This window comes from Wyeomyia smithii, chromosome 1, assembly GCF_029784165.1.
Source record: "Wyeomyia smithii strain HCP4-BCI-WySm-NY-G18 chromosome 1, ASM2978416v1, whole genome shotgun sequence".
Classification (NCBI taxonomy): domain Eukaryota; kingdom Metazoa; phylum Arthropoda; class Insecta; order Diptera; family Culicidae; genus Wyeomyia; species Wyeomyia smithii.
In genome coordinates, this window is record NC_073694.1 from 60,076,361 (window position 1) to 60,094,312 (window position 17,952).

The window sequence follows — 17,952 nt, forward strand, 5'->3', positions numbered from 1 at the left end:
TATGTGTACATGAATTGACCTCAAATGGTTTAATGATGGTTTCAAGTTCTATCAAAGATTGAATTCATACAATTTATATTCACATTTTTTGTTTCTGTGCTCGTGATTACCTGCATACAAACGCAGGTTTTTTATAACCTCAAGTGATTCTTTGAATGACATCTTAAAATTTCTTTTATGCCATTAAAGTTCTCATTCTGTGTTAAGTTCTGTGTTAAGTGTTATTCGATTTCAATAATTCGAACACCATTAAACTGGAAAACTTCTGAAGTTTTATTTTCTGATTACAAATGTGGCCTAGGTCACCGGGATTAGGAAATATTCCTGAGTTCCGGTAGGCATGTCAAACCTGCTAATTTTTTGATGGATTTGGTAATGGGTTGGCTGATATTTATTTGCATCATTGGCATAGATGACAAAACACCTTCCGAAACGATTGGTTCATCAAGATTCGGAATCGGCCAAGAACTCATCGAGAAATGGCTATTTTCCTTCCGGAATTCCGTCTGACACATCTATTTTCTGGATTTTTCATCGGGAATCTTTCAAAAGGCATATTTTTAAATATAGGCTCCATTGGCCACTTCCGGAACAACCTGTGTGCCCTGGAGGAACCCGTAGTGGGAGAATTTACATTTATGCAACGGAATATAGCATGCGACACCTCCATCTAAAGAATTTTTCATCAGAAATCATCCAAAAAACATATACCTGAATACAGACGGCATTGGCAACTACCGGAACAATTTAAATGCCCCGGAGGAACCTGGAATGGGGACAATTATATTTCTAAATCAAATGTAGCGTGCGACACCTCTATCTTTAGGATTTTTCACCAGGAATTTTTCATAAGACATGTTTCTGAATACAGGCTGCATTGGCCACTTCCAGAACAACCCAGATGCCCCCATGGAACCCGTAATGGAAGAATTTACATTTCTTCATCAAAACATAAGCATGCGAAACCTCTATCTCCAGCATATTTCATCAGAAATCATCCAAAAAAATTTTAATACAGACTGCGTTGGCCACTCCCGGAACGATCCACATGCCCCGTAGGAACCAATAGTGGGGACATTCACGATTCTGCATCAAACATAGTATGCGACACTTCTATCTGCAAGATTTTCCATCGGGAATGTTTCAAAAGCCATAATTCTGGATATAGGCTTCATTCGCCACTTCCAGAGCAATCTTAATGTCCCGGAGGAACCCGGAATGGGGACCTTTATATTTCTGCAAAAATACTACAAGGTATACAGCTCTAGGGTTGTATGAAATTGTGACGTGGGACTAAACACTGTAATTAGAGGATTTTTTGTTACAACATATACAGTGTCTGCAGACAAAATCAATGTGTTTGCTCAGCGACTGGAAATAAATTTTTGAGATATATTCAACAACACTCGAATATTATGATATATTTGACAATATTTGACAATATTTGACGATATTAAGCCTGTAGTATTTTTTTGTGCAAACAACATGTATTTGACAAGGCACAAGCATATCGTGCTTGTTGAAAAAGCACCAAGAATTTCTCGTAATGCGTCAAAGTCAGAATTAACTCTATATCCTCAAAATCCAAATCCAATAATACTTACGTTATCATAACGAATGGTTTTGTCTTATTTAACTCTGATTTAATCAAATATATAATATGGATCTTACTTTCAAAATAATATGGAAGCCCTTACAAAGCTTCATTAATTGGCAAGCATAAGAAGATATTTTAAACAAAATTATTAACAAGTTCCAGCAAAAAATCGTAGCAATCACTATTTCCATTTTTGTTTTTTGCTTGACAATTTCTCTATTTGCCTACAACTGCATTCGCGTATGACGATGACAACTTATATACGTTTATTATGGTAAAGCTTGGAATAATAATATATCATCTAACAATTTTGAAATGTAAAAAGAGATTCTTAATGAATCTAAGTAAATAAACCAAAAACTCACAAGCATTTGCAAGTTCTTACTCTTCTAGAAATGTGTATACTTTGGAATTTACTCCCTCGATACTATCCGGTCACGATTATAAGTAAATATCAAAGATAAAATTAAATAAATATTCGTTGCAAAAATGTACAATTCTTGTTGAGTAATTTATTTATGAGATAAACTTCCAATCACCATCAACAGCAGCATTGCAGTTTTTCCTCGATTGCACACGAATAGAAATGTACGAACAAAAGTGTACCACTGCAATACGAATAGTACCGCTGCAGTACGAACAGTACCGCTGCAGTACGAATAGAAGTGTACCGCTGAAATGTACGAATAGAAGAGTACCGCTGCAATCATAGACGAAGAGAGACCTGCGGTTCTTTACTCCACTGGTACTGTTGCTTTTACCGGCATGTTTTCTTTCGAGACATCAGTTTTTATTAGATTCTGGAAGCAGGTTTAGAAATTGCTCAAGAATAGGGATTGTTTCAAACATTTCGAAAAACTTTTACCTTCGAAACATCATATTAGTCTAAGCTCATGGAAGCAGAAATAAATTAACCTATTGGGACGGGGACATTTTAACCGAATCTTCTAGCTGTGCCTTCTAGTGAAGAATGTAGTCGATCGCCGCCTTCGGCTGCGTACTTGACTGCCTTCCGTCGCCTTCTTTTGGCGAAGGCGCTGGCAACGCCGTGTTGTATCATTTTCCGCTTGCTGGTGATTCTAGAAGTGTGTTGCTTTATCTTTTCTTCCAACAAACATAAACAAACATGAATTGGGTGGCATAACGACAAGAAGATTAGCACACGGCGGTGTTCGAGACGGCGTGATTGCGCCTTTCGTGTAGACGAGCGGAAGGTGGTAGATGCTAGAAGGCACATTAAAAGGTTTCAAGAAGGTACAGACAATTTTCGTCAGGAAGGCGTTGCCACGCCGTGCGTGTATTCGGGCCTTAAGTTTGGCAATGCAATAGCAACGAACCGATCCGTTGCTATTGGACCAAGTGTTGCTTTGTTTGTGCCGTTATCCAAGACAGCAGCCAAAGTGAAAACAAACTGCGAATTCGTTTATCAGACGTTATTGATTCGATACCGTCCAGTAGCTATCGTCCTTGGCAATGACGCTAATGTCTGAAGACGTTAGCGACATCGTCGATAACTATAGCAGACAGTATCGTTATCGGCGTTTACGATAAGTTATCGATTAACAACCCCTGTATATTACATATGTAACCTAACACAAAGAACGCGTAGATTCAGTCCAAAACAATTCCTTTTATACGCTCTTCGCAACCTGAATTGGATTGCATTTCCTCTGCCATCCTATGAAGCACATTGCATGCTCAAAAATCAACAAACACTTAAACCACAGAGAACAGACGTTCATCTTATTTTCAAAAGATGCGTCAAAACTTGCAACCGTCATTTAACAGTAAGTAGTAATGCCCCCGCTATGTGGCGCTCGCATCACTTAAAAACCAAGCACAGATATCGATAAAATATAATATAATATATAATGCAGTGCAACTGTGGCACCATAAGACAGATGTCGTTAGTATAATAATGTATTTGAATTAAAATTTGTACACACGCTTTTCAAATTCCTTTATATAAACATGAATGTCTGTTCTCTGTGCTCAAACTAAGTCGCGAATTTGCAATGCTATTCTTCGTATAGACTCAGCTGCATTAATATCACAAATCAGCTTTTATGGGGCCGTTCCTAAACCACGTGGTCATAAAGAGGGGGACGGGGGGTTTGTAAAAAGACCACGGGAGACCACGCACGAGGGTGGGGGGGTTAACGAAATGACCACGTGGTCTTTTTTCCTGACTTATAATTTATTGTTACCACCAAGTCAAGAATGAAGTTCATGCATTTTAGAAATATAGAATGTACTGAAAGTTTAATATTAGAAATGTAAAAAATTTAAGCGAATTTTTGGCACTTGACAAATGAAAAGACCACGTGGTTAAAGTCGCAAGGGGGGGTGGTTGGTCAAAACACCACGAAAGACCACGGAGGGGTACGGGGGGTATAAAAAGTGATTAAAATATGACCACGTGGTTTAGGAACGGCCCCTATACACCCTCACGACATCTCAGAACAAGAAAACTTTTTTCCGAAGAACAAAGCATAACAAACTATGCAAATTATAAGTAACAATCGTAATGAAATATGGTATGCAGTCTACATTTGCTTCATGTTTTCCTTAATTTGTGTAAAGCTACCGAATCTTTGTTTAAATGATATTTTTGTGATACAGTTGAGCAAAATCATTTCAAATCGCCTGGAAATACGCGAAAATTTAATCGATCATTTTTGATCTGAATGAAACTTTGCACACGTATTTGGCTTAGCAAACTGAGCATTTTTCACAGGTGGAGAGATTTTTTACACCCATGAGTTACATTCTAAAAGGGCGTATGCCTTTTGGCATAGGTTTTATTCGAAGCATTGTAGCCCAGAAACCGTTGGTTGTATAGAAAAACTGTCTGAGAATGAGTTGCAGGGAATTAAAAATGCATCATAAAAAAATTAAAAATAAACATTAAATTTCAATTTAAAACAAAAAAAGTGTATTTTTTTTTATTTTTTTTACAGAAACTTGACGTTGATACGCAACTTTTTAAAAAAAGTCCAGGATGGAGAAATGAAAAATAATTTTTTTATGGTAGATTAATTTTTTTATAAAAATTCTAATTCAAACATTTTTCAAAATATTTGTATTCTGATGATTTTAAAAGATGCAGAGAGTCATTTTGAATCAAAAAGCTCTTGGTAGTTAACATTCCAAAGACATTGGTTTTCGAGTTATTTCTAATTTAAGCTCAAAAAATTATAATAAATACACGTTTTTCTTAATTTGTCCATGGTTCTCCAGCAAAAACCATACGTTCATTGGAATGCTTGATCAAAAATACACAATTCATTCTTTGACAACAAAACGATTAGGCGAACGGTTCTCAAGAAAAGAGTTAAATGTTCTAAGTGATATAAATATATATGTTAACGAAAATGTTCAAATGGACTGTATTATCACGAGTAGTATAAAAACACATCCGAGCGCGTTCAATACTCATCTACTTCTGATTTATTCATCCTCTCTCTCTCTCTGTCGCATTAATGATCTTACACTCTAAGTTGAATAACTCTAAAAACTCTAAATTAAATTAATGAAAACGCTCCAACATCTTCCCGGCCATTGAAATGAGAACATTTCAATTAAACCCTTTCTTCTCCATCCATAGGTAACAAACATATATTCTTTACAGCTCGTTTAATCGTCGAATCTTTTGTACGCAAACTAACAACTCGAACGTGACCATCCCTGCCAGGATGTAGTTCAGTAATTCGCGCCAAATTCCACTGCAATGGTGGCAGATTGTCGTCTACAAGTAATACCAAAGAACCCACTTGAAATTTGTGAATCTTGAAGTCCTTCTGTCGCTGTTGCATTTCCTGAAGATAATCATTTGACCAAGTTTTCCAAAATGACTGTTTGATGTTCTGCAGCATTTGCCATCGCGAAAGTCTACCAATGTTGAGATGTGCGTAAGATGGCTCAGCAATGGCTTGGAATTCCCGTCCAATAATAAAGTGCCCAGGTGTTAAAGCGGTAATGTCATTAGGATCATCTGAAGAAGGCGTCAATGGTCTCGAGTTGAGAATCGCCTCTATCTGCACTAAGACCGTGCTGAACTCTTCGTATGTTAAATTATGTGCAGCTAAAATTGGTCGTAGATGAAACTTTACCGACTTTACCCCAGCTTCCCATATCCCTCCAAAATGAGGGCTTCGGGGAGGGATAAAAGACCATTCAATGTTTCGTAATACGCAAAACTCGTTTAATTTTCTCTTATGCACTTCTGTACCGAACAAATTTGCCAAATGATTTAACTCATTATTGGCACCGGTGAAATTGGTTGCATTGTCCGAAAGTATTTTTCGTGGCAAACCTCTTCTTCCTACAAATCTTTGCAGTGCTCCCAAAAACGCCTCCGTAGAAAGACTCGAAACGGCTTCAAGGTGAATAGCTCTTACGGCCATACACACAAATAAACACACATATCCCTTCGTCAACACCGGCTTTCTAATAGAGGCCAACGATTTTAAATTAAAAGGTCCAGCGAAATCAATTCCAACAACTTCAAAAACATGACTTGGCTGCACTCTATACTCCGGTAAATCACCCATCAACTGCGTGGCTCGTTTTGGACATAATTTATAACATGGTGTACACTGGTGTATAATCTTCCGAATCGTAGCCTTTGCCCGTAACGGCCAAAATTGCTGTCGAATTACTGCAAGTAATGAACGTTGTCCAATTACTTCTATGCAGGTAACGAATTAAAGCCAGCGTGACAGGATGTTTCTGTGGAAGCAACATTTGATGCTTGCTATCGTAGCTAATAGCAGCATTTTTAATGCGTCCACCTACACGGAGAATCTTATCATTTTCGTCGAAAAAAGGATTTAGGCATTTCAGTGGATGTTCAAAATATTTCTCTTCCTTCAAAGCCCTTATTTCAGCAGCGAAGCATTCATTTTGAACCAGTCGTACAATAAGTAACATCGCTCGGTTCATTTCGTCAGCTGTAAGTAACCCCTTTGTAAGGACTTCTCTTCCGCTCCTGATATAATCGGTATAACGAACAACGTAGGCCATGCTGCGCTGCATAATCGAAAATCTGCTGATTGTGTCAAACATTTTCATTCTCTTTGGCTGTCTCGAACATACAACTGTTTTTCGAAGCTCTGGTAAATCTACATCGGAAACTAAGGGAGGCAACGATAGCTCACAATCAGCCTGATTCAAGATCGATGGACCGCTCCACCACATCTCAAGATTCGGTAACAATTGCGGTTGAACACCACGCGAAATCATGTCTGCGGGATTCGATTTGGAAGGAATGTAACGCCAAATGTACTCATCAGTCAGAGATTGAATCAACTTCACGCGGTTAGCAACAAAAACCTGTAATGCTTCCGGAGATTTTTGTATCCAGCACAGGACGATTTGTGAATCACTCCAGAGAATAATGGAGGAAAACTTCACTTCCAGCGCTTCAACTATTTTTGCAACTAAGCGGGACAACATCAATGCTGCCTGCAACTCCGCTCTCGGTGTTGTAAATTCTTTTCCACTCTTCTGTTTTTTCGGTAAGGTACGTGACTTACTACAAATTAGTTTCATTTTAGCTTGGCCGTCATTCATAATTGAACGTGCGTAGAGGCAAGCACCGTATGCCAGATCAGACGCGTCTGCGAAACCGTGCAGCTCTAAATTCAAAGGTTTTCCACTCAGTACACAACGTGGTATCTTGATGCCTTCAACATGTTCCAGTTGATCACGAAACTCTAACCAGAAGCTCGCAAGTGCGTGTGGAAGCACTTCATCCCATTTTAAGTGAAGCATCCAAACTTCCCGCATCACTAGTTTCGCCGTCGTCAAAACTGGACCTAAAAAGCCGAGTGGATCAAAAATCCTCGAAATTTCGCTAAGCAAAATTCTTTTAGTTAACTGCGATGGCTGCGACACCTGCATCTTGGGCAAAGAAATCGTAAAGTTGTCGGTCGTTGGCTCCCAAGCGATTCCCAACGTCTTCATTAACATATTGATTTCTGGATCGTTGATTTTATTAATTGTTTCTCGTTTGTCCTCAGGTACCACTTGGAGTACAGCAGAAGAATTCGAGCACACCTTATGAACATCGAATCCACCACTATGCAGCATATCCCTAACCTGCTGCAATAGTTCGATTGCTTCTTCTTCCGAATCAGCCCCTGAAAGCATATCGTCGATGTAGAAAGAATTTTTTACTGCCTTTGCCGCCAGCGGATATAGTTGTTCCTCGTCATCAGCAAGCTGTCGTAATGCCATTGTTGCCAGAAACGGCGATGAAGCTAGTCCGTATGTGACCGTTCGCAGATTATAAATCTTCAATTGGTGGTCTCTAGATTCCCTCCAGAAAATCCTTTGGAAACAAGTATCATTAGGATGGACCTCTACCTGTCGATACATTTTTGGTATATCAGCACTCAACGCATATCGAAACGAACGAAATTTCAGAAGGATAGATATTAAATCATTCTGTATGGTAGGACCAACAATTTGCGCTTGATTAATTGAAACACCACTCGATGATTCAGCTGAGACGTCAAAAACTACCCGTAACTTTGTTGTAGTACTCGTTGGCTTTAGCACACACTGGTGTGGGAGGTAAAATGCATCTGAAGGCATTTCGTCAACCGAAGGTGTAATTTCTGCCATATGATTCATCTGTTTGTACTCTCTCATAAAGGCAATGTACTGCGTCTTGAGAGATAAATCTCTGTCCAATCGTCGTTCCACAGCCAAAAACCTTCTCTTGGCCATCTCTCGAGAATTGCCTAACTGTTCTTTAGCCGAGTTGAAAGGCAGTCGAACAACGAATCTGCCATGATCATCACGTCGATGTGTATCCAAAAAATGTGCAACACAAGCATCTTCCGAGGAATATTCATTTACCGGCCTCTCATCGTAAGAGTCGAAATGCCAAAATTGTTCAAGCAACTTACCCACATCGTTTTCTGTTAAAGTTCCACATAAAGCTTGCCCAACACCAACGTGATTGGTTGGAATGACGCCGCTAACAATCCAACCGAGCTGAGTTTCCTGCACTGCCGGCATATGATCTTCCAGATTCAACTGTCCACCTTTGATCAACTTGAAGAACAAACCAGATCCAATCAGGATTTCGACCTGACCGGGCACATTAAACGATGGATCCGCTAACTCGATGTTATCAGGAATCTTCAGTCGCGTTGGATCGATGCATTGTACTGGAAGTTTTCCTGTTATTTTATTCACCACCAAAAATTCCAAGCATGGTGAAACATATTCATTTATTCTGGATTTGATTCGAGCGTGTACCTTGAACTGAATCGTCATTCGATTACCACCAATTCCGATAATAGTGTAATTGCTTCGCTTCTGTTTTAATCCAAGTTTCAACACAAGTGCCTCGGTGATGAAATGCTTATGTGAAGCTGAATCTAGCACAGCCCTGCATGTTGATGATTTAGTACCAGGGCCAATGATAGTCGCTACCGCCGTGGCCAGTAATGTATCCTGTTCATCTTCAACGCTCGAACATAAAACAGAACCGGTAGTGTTTGATGATGCTGATGACGTATTGGCTTCAGAATTAGCTTTGGGAGCTTCTTTTTTCGTTGTAGGATTTGTCTTAGGTTCAGTTTCAGTAGATTGTGCGTCTTCGGGATGTAGTATCGTGTGATGACGTTTAGCACATTTTTTACAGTTATGCTCTGATTTACATTTACCGGTTATATGGCCCTTCTCAAGGCAATTGAAGCAGGAACCACTCTTGCGAAGGGATGCATATTTATCGCTAAGATTTGCGCCTTTGAATAATTTACACCTCCACAACTCATGATCTTCTCTACAATGCGAACACTTCCCAGTGGCAGCCACAAGACTATGTATCTTAGGCTCAGCCTTCCCTATAGGACGAATTTGTTTCACAATTTCGGTTGGTTTACTGCATCGGCTAATCTTCTCATAAACACGGCACCGCTCTTTTAAGAAATCCATTGTAGAACTGTACTTCGCCAAATCTCCCTTAGTCTGACTAAGTTCCCAAGCCTTTCGCGTCTCGATGTCGAGTTTTTTCGATAAAATGTTTAGCAGCATTACCTCACCAAGACCCTGAACAGGAAGCTCTAAGTTTTTCAGGGCGTCAACATGTTTACAACACGTATCAATAATTTTGCGCAATGCGTTCGCATTTTCTTTGATCATTGCTGGCATGTTAAAAATCGCGTCGATATGCTTGTCGACTATGACCTGTTTATCCTCATATCTCTCTTTCAGCGTTTCCCAGGCAGCATTATAATCGTTATTGTTTATGATGTCCTGGTCGATAATGCCAGCTGCAGCTCCCACCAATGCGTTCCGTAAATGGTACAGCTTGATGGCTGGTGTTTCGGTGTGATAGCGATCCATTACGTTCTCAAACATATTTTTGAAAGCAAACCAGTTTTCGTATTTACCGTCGAAAGTTGGTAACGGAGCCTTCAATGGTGGAATATACGGCTGAACATTAGCTGGTAACATAGCGGCTTTGTCGATTTCACTCTTCACCGCCGCTACTTCAATTTTTTCTGTTAACTGCACAACAACATCGCAATAAAGTTTTTCAAATTCAATGAATCTCATTTCTTCTGAAGCTCGGGTATCTGCAGTAACATTAAGACTATATATCTGATCCTGTAATGCGTTATATTCGATATATGCACTTTCCACCATTTTCAAATGTAATTGCAGTAAATGCCTGTTTTTCGGTTCGTCCATTTCTGCGAGCGCCACTAATACACGCTGGACTTTCCTTTCAACTGTTTCTTTTTTAATAATAAGCACTTTTAAGCCGTCTTCCATTTTTTTTCGATTGTCCTTTTCTTTTTGTTGGTTTAACTGGTCACTAACTGATAACGTTACCGATGCTCCAGCTCCGTTTTAACCGTTGTTTTCAACTTTATCTTTCTTCGGTGTCTTGTTTTTATTTTTCTGGTTTGGTGTTCGTGCGGTCGCCATCTTTTTTCTGTTCTAGAAAGTTCCAACAATGTCGTCGTTTCCGCTGCTGCGAAATCAAAAGGATTCGTGGCTTGACGCCATTTTGTTGAATTTAGTTCACACTTCTTTCTGACGAAATAACACCTTTTTATAACGAATTCACGCTTTCCACGCTAGGAGAGGTGATCAACATCACTTTTCTCGATTCTGACCCTTATCCGGCGGAGTAGGACCAAAATGTTAACGAAAATGTTCAAATGGACTGTATTATCACGAGTAGTATAAAAACACATCCGAGCGCGTTCAATACTCATCTACTTCTGATTTATTCATCCTCTCTCTCTCTGTCGCATTAATGATCTTACACTCTAAGTTGAATAACTCTAAAAACTCTAAATTAAATTAATGAAAACGCTCCAACAATATATAAGAATCAAATATTTATTTTCGAGTTTTATTATCTTAGGAACATATTTTTTTATGACATAGATACTTTACAGAACTAGTTTCACCTTATATTTTATATACATCAGAAGTAAATGATTCGTCATCTTTTGAAAACAGCTTCGTTTGTATCTTATTTTTTGAAATCGGAACAAAAGAGTAATACTTTTGTGTGGCAGCTGTTATTATAGATTTTTTGAAAATATTGCTCCATTCTGTTACTCCTTGTTCATATTCTTTACATGATACCCAACTAAATGACATTTTTGATGAATTTTTATTACTTTTCTGGTTAGACCAATCATAAAATTCTTTTGCGCTTGTTATGGGATGTTCATGTTCTTTAGCTAAACTTGAATTTCCTGCCATTCGTTTTAATATGCCACCAATTGCAACGCATGGTCCTTTAACATGAGAAGTCACAAAAAAATGCCACTCTGCATCGACGTTATATTTTGTTTTGAACTTGCAAAGTTTTTTTCTATTTTTATATTGTGGGGACATTAATATCAGACATTAATATCGCTTTTTTCAACTCTATTGTTGTTTTCAAAAAACTCATTAATTTGGCAATGGACACCTGAACCACAACAGTATCATGATGGAGTACTTCCGATGTTATGATGAAGCTGATATTCTTAAGTGTTCCAGAATAGTAAACAACGAAGGGATGATTGGTGGCTTGACTATCATTCCAATAACTACACGAATCACAAATTGATAAAGACGTATTAAAATGAGCTTGACTGGTCAATATTTTTAATTTTGCAATAACGTTTTCGTTTAATTTGCGTAAGCTTGATGAGCACCGATGATCAGGAAAGGGTTTACAGCATTTGGTCTTGGTGTATGCCATTTTCACTTTATTCATCTTCACAAAATGCGAACTGTTACTAACACTTCTGGAGAAGTGCAATCGTATTTGTAAGCGAAAACAGATATTATAGGTAACCCAGTAGTTATTGGTTGCGTACTTTACAAACAGTTATAATTAGTAGACAAGCAGGTAGTGTTGCACGACAAACATAGTTTTTTATAAAACATTCGGCAAGGGGGAACGTGTAGGTAGGATAAGGTACAGCGCTTGAGTTATTTATCCAATCGTTTTGTTGTCCAAGAATGAATTCTATATTTTTGATCAAGCATTCCAATGAACGTATGGTTTTTGCTGGAGAACCGCGGACAAATTAAGAAAAACGTGTATTTTCCTAAATATTATTAATTTTTCGAGCCTAAATTAAAAATAACTCGAAAACCGATGCCTTTAGAAAGTTTACTACCAAGAGCTTTTTGATTCAAAATGACTCTGCATCTTTTAAAATCATCAGAAAACAAATATTTTGAAAAATGTTTAAATTAGAATTTTTATAAAAAAATTAATCTACCATAAAAAAATTATTTTTCATTTCTCCATCCTGGACTTTTTTTAAAAAGTTGCGTATTAAAGTCAAGTTTCTTTTAAAAAAATAAAAAAAATTCAACTATTTATTTTTAAAATTGAAATTTAATGTTTATTTTTAATTATTTTGATCAAAAAAAAATTTTTTTTGTACAGTGTATTTTTTTATGGTGCATTTTTAGTTTCCTACAGCTCATTCTCAGACAGTTTTTCTATACAACCAACGGTTTCTGGGCTACAATGCTTCGAATAAAACCTATGCCAAAAGGCATACGCCCTTTTAGAATGTAACTCATGGGTGTAAAAAATCTCTCCATCTGTGAAAAATGCTCAGTTTGCTAAGCCAACTACGTGTGCAAAGTTTCATTCAAATCAAAAATGGTCGATATTCGACCATAGGTCATTTGGCGCGATCTTGCTCAGTTATCATTTTTACTTCATTGTTCAGCAGGAAAAATCGATGAAAAGTTTGATGATTGAATTTACAAGAACGATGAATCAACCACGAATTGAATTACGTTGTCCATTGATGTGAACTTTCGTAATAGAATATATTGTCGAGAGGTTCGTCACAACCTCTTTTATTAGACAATTGATCTGCTGTAAGAATGTTATTAAAACTGATGTCTTGAAGGAAAACCCCAGTAGCACATACAACAGTACCGTACCGAACTACCGAGCCTTGTTCAAAAATTGTTTACCGTGGACTTTTTGCCAAAACTTTTGTGCAGTTTAGTAATATATGTACAATGCGCTTGCGGAACGCTTTTTGTTTCGACGCCATTTTGAACAGAACAGTGCATGCATAAACAAAACAAAAAATACTGGCATGTGAGGAGATAGAGGGAGCTTTTTAATAAATATTCTCATTTCTCTCTGAGCGTGGTTGTTGTTTGAATATGAGCACAAATTCAAATTTTCCGTTGTTTTAAAATTCTTATTGTTCATAAATATTGGAAATAGAATAGATTTTCAATTAAAACTACTTGTAGTAGAATTGAACGGAAACCTTTCATAAACACATTAACCAATTTTCATCAGGATTTGCGAAAGTGAAAATGAATTGTATTTTTGTTTTGGCATTTTGAGCCGGAAATATTCAAATAATATTTTATTGATAAATTTGCAGTCTAGTTTTGCAATTTTGCGATAATCATGTTTTTTTTTCGCCAACGCTAATCCAAGAATAAATGCTTGGAATAACCAAGACTGTCTGAAAGGTAATACAGACATAATTAGTACGAAAAGGTTTCGCCAATAGAAGGACGCCTAATTACTTCCCAAAATAAAACTAAATCCCCGTTACAATTTCAGTAACATGCTTGCATAATCTAATAGTCAACATCCGAAGCAGTACTAATTGGCCAATAAAAGGAATCCCGCCAAGCACTCCTTCCCTGCCGCTGCTTCTAGCGCCGGCATCCAACCCCGCTCCATCCCGAAAGTGGTCACGCGAAGAATTTCAAATCACTCCCGCAAACGAAGTCACGAGACACTAAGCAGCTCGTTGAATAACTTCGTTGCATTAGAGAGTAGGGTTTCCGAAAGCAACAAGAGAGGAATCACCACAAGTTGCCATGCACGAAACCCCTCAATGACAGCGCAGGTGCCAGCAGGGACTAATCTCATTAGGGAAGACTCGCATCGATTGATTGTGCTTTACACCGTTAAATTCTGTTATTTTTTCATGTTTTGTACGAACCATTGCAGTTGATTTCATTTTTATGTTTTATTTAAATAAGAAGACAATAGTTATACTTTTCTATAAAACAAAGCAACGTGGAACACGCACAAATTCACCTTGCCCACCCACCCTGAAAATCTATCAGAAGTGTTCGACAAAAATTTTTTTGTAGATACCAAGCGAGTTGATTTTGTACGTATTGATGAGCTCCTTCTTCAGGTCCACGTAGTTGTTCAGTATTTCGACGGCGAAGTCCTCCATCAGCATCTGCACGTCGGAAATGAAGTCACAGCTGAGAATCGGTTCGCTCTTCTCCTTCGTCATCCGCGTTGTGCAGATCTGGCTACGCTGGATCAGAAAGTCGACCTGTTTGCTGTACGCTTCGTCGAATACGCGCGTCTTGAGAGGCGCCTGAAAGATAGAATTGGACATTTTAGGCTAAGGTTTTCATGTGTTTATCGTAAGGCAATGTATTATTACCTGTTCCCTATCTAGTTTTTCGTGGTACTCGTCGAATTCTTTCTGGAGAGACCCGTACCGCTCTAAGCCCGGGATTATATCCTGCAGCAATCTACAGGAAAAAAATAAGATATAAATGTTAGGTACATAAATTGTACTGATATTTTTTACTTTACACATTTACATTCTACCAGCAATCTCTATTTAAAAAAAAAGAAGTGTGTTATAATTTTCTGGGCCCGTCTAGAGATGAGGCGAATTGGAGAAAGGACGCACCTTGTAATGAATTTGGAGCGCGCCTCTCCAAATCTAATAGAATAAATTTCGACCTTATTTTTAGCTTTCAGTATGCAAGCAAATCCAATAATACTTCGAATGCTTAAGCGTTACGTTGATGCAAAAGTTTTGCGTCTAGTCTACTTACTAAAACCGTACACTACATAAATAGATCGAACTAAGACAGCTTCTTAGGACTTTGACCGTGGTGCAGATTCTCCTTCTATGTGCTTCGGAGTTCTGCCGTCTTTTGCAGCTATCGATACTTCAATTTTCTCTCTTTTATAATAAAACCTTTAGGACCCTTCGTTATTTTGACTAGCAAGATTCTTTGATTTTTCGAAAGGTTTCTGTTTTTCGCACGTCTTGTGATTTAGAATCTGTTGATTGTATTTGCAATATGTTCATCTAACATAAAAAATATAAATAGGTACCATTTATTTTTGAATTCAATTTTCTAAATTTGATATTTGTTTGTTAGTTGAATTCCATTCTTGTCAATTTGACTTTGTTGAATGTTGACTGTATGACTCTTATTGATGACCTTTTAATATAATCTACACTAAACTCATCTATTATAATTATATTATTGTTATTTTTATCGCTTTTTAAAATTTTCCTGTCCGTTTCTCTTGAAATTCTGATTTTCGTGCCTTTTGCAACTTTCACTTTTTGCTCCCTCCGGAAGCTTTCATGTCGTTTGATATTTCGCCTTACTAGATTCCTGATATTCGATTTGTTCTTTTTGTGATTCTACGTGCGTAACGAAATTCTACCACTCAATTAATTACATTATGATATTCTGCTTTTTAAACACATTCATGTGTTCTTTTCTCTTTCGATAATTTTATGAAATGTATGATTGTGTTTTGAGAGATACTCTGTTGTAGTTTAATTCAATCCGTAATTACTTCGATTATTTCTATTTTCGATTATTCTAATCATTTACCTCCGTAACCCGATCTAACCGCTGAAATAAGCCACATACCTTTCCATCGTAAGCAGGTTGATTTTGAGATCTTTAAAACAATTGATCGACTTCTTGATGTAATCGTTGTGCTCGGCATACACCGAGTCTAGACTTTCCGCCGCCCGGTAGGCCTCGAACGAGCGATTAAACTCGGACAGTAGCATGTAGGTGTTGCCCAGGGCCATCTGATTTTCCGGCTCGTTCGGTTCGTGGTCGACTGCTGCCCGCAGTACTACCAACGAGTCGTTTACGTACTGTGATCGCTGCAAAATCGTGCCCATGCTTAATAATGGGATATCCTTGTATTTACGAGGCGCTAGAACGATCGCTCGGCGGACACACTCCATGGCTTCCCTACCATTTCCTTTCTTGCGCCAATAGTACGATGCAATCGTGTGGTACTTCCATGATTGAGGATTTTTACGCAGATCGTCGGCTAGCACCTGTGGCGACTTCACGGAGGGAACGTAGTATTCTAGGGATTTAAACATTTCCTCCGGAGCCATTTTAAGCTGCGTTCGGTTAGCGACCCCGTCCAGATGATCGAAACTGGCCACACTAAAATCAAGCTTCATATAGTCTCCGCATTTCGGCGAGGGAATCTTTTCTTTCACATCGACCGCGCGGGAGCTGATAGCAGCGCCGGCAGCAGCTGACCCTCGGTCTGGAACCGTGATTCTGTTAATGTAGTTCATATTGATGATCGTACTGAGAATGTCCGATTCGTCCAGATAGAAGTTCGGTATGCATCCGATCTTGTTCGTTAGATCGTTCGTGTACGCATCCAGATTGTTCATCTTCGCGGTGAGATTTGACTTAATCGCTAACAGTTCGCTAATAATCAGATCTATTTTCTGCTTGTACACATTCTGGTTGAGAAATGCGATCAAATCGTAAGACCGGCGTAAGTAGAAAGGCGAGGTGAGCTGCAAAAGCAATGCGATGATGAGTCGAACCGTGTTCTAAATATAACTAGCCAACATCTTTGGCCTTTGACTTTTAGTTTCAAACCTACCTGTGGTATGATTTGTCCATTGGTGTTCAGCAACCAATGCGTACTGGCCTCGGTGTTGTGATAACAAATGCTGTTCGCAAGCACAAGCATCAGCAGATTTAGAGATAACCTTGGTATCATGACTTCCTATCAATTGGAAATGTTGAATTCCTACACATTGATTCGCTTAGGTAACCGCGTAACCCAACGTCAATTGACACCAAACCGATAAGTGAATGATACTATTTATCAAGGGATAAAACTAGATGCCTCTACTATAAGTTCATAAGTTTGAATTCACTGATGGGTTTTATAAAAATATGTTTTTCTTTCCTTCTTAATTCATGTTGATAAAACTAACACTGGCACTCTGATAGTGAAGTTGACAGCCAACCAAAGAAACAGGTTTGTTTTCATATTTTGTAGTGTATATTCTTATTAGAAACGAGGGGTCGACTACTCGCAGCGCGGTGCAGGAAATACACGTGATTTTCTTTTCTTACACTTCATCAGAAAAGTGGCTATTTAAAATATAAAAATCACCTAAAGTTAGTTTATTGGCGAATCATCGAAAAAAGACTACTATTTGAAGATTTGTAGAATATTGTCTAATTGGTAGAGTAAAAGCAGGAAAAAGAGAAGCATTACTTAGCTTAGAAGATGACTCAGAGATGTACGCCGGACTCTGGTTGTGAATCATCTGAAACAATCGGAGTAATATTGAATAAATTAGAGTTACTCCCAAGCAAAAGAGTAACTCAAACAAAAGTGAGTAAATTTTAGTTTCTCCAAGTTTTTCTGAGAAAACCTGGAAAATAAAGAGCAAATCTGAGTAACTCTCGTTTCTCTTAATATCCATCTATAAATTTTTTCCCCACCGCGAATATATGCATGAATGTTGTTCGGTCTCACCATTCATATATTTTTCATGTTCTCAAGGTAATCAAAGATGTGAATCATCTGAAAATTTCGGAGTAATATTGAGTAAATTAGAGTTACTCCCAAGCATAGGAGTAACTCAGATAAAAGCTGTTTCGCCCCTCGAATAATACTTGCTATACATTTCAACTTTGTTGAACTTCGTTGATTCCTCACGGAAAACAAAATCTACCCAACCGGAGGGTACAAACTACCTGAAATGATGTAAACCTTATACAACTCATGTGTTGGGTAGTTTTGCAATGCGAACGCTGAGTCA

The 17,952-nt window shown here is 38.2% G+C and overlaps 2 protein-coding genes across 2 annotated transcripts; both read right to left on the reverse strand.

Annotated features, from left to right (window-relative positions):
* Window positions 1-6,178: 6,178 nt before the first annotated feature.
* LOC129716774 (uncharacterized) lies at window positions 6,179-10,072 on the reverse strand. The gene has a single exon (XM_055666611.1). The coding sequence runs from the start codon at window positions 10,070-10,072 to the stop codon at window positions 6,179-6,181; it is 3,894 nt and encodes a 1,297-aa protein (XP_055522586.1).
* Window positions 10,073-14,023: 3,951 nt separating this feature from the next.
* LOC129725037 (tetratricopeptide repeat protein 17) lies at window positions 14,024-17,186 on the reverse strand. The gene is made up of 4 exons (XM_055680423.1): window positions 16,776-17,186; window positions 15,779-16,686; window positions 14,536-14,626; window positions 14,024-14,466 (listed from the first exon to the last, which is right to left on the reverse strand). The coding sequence occupies exons 1-4, from the start codon at window positions 16,893-16,895 to the stop codon at window positions 14,197-14,199; spliced, it is 1,389 nt and encodes a 462-aa protein (XP_055536398.1). The 5' UTR covers window positions 16,896-17,186; the 3' UTR covers window positions 14,024-14,196.
* Between the last annotated feature and the right edge of the window lie 766 nt (window positions 17,187-17,952).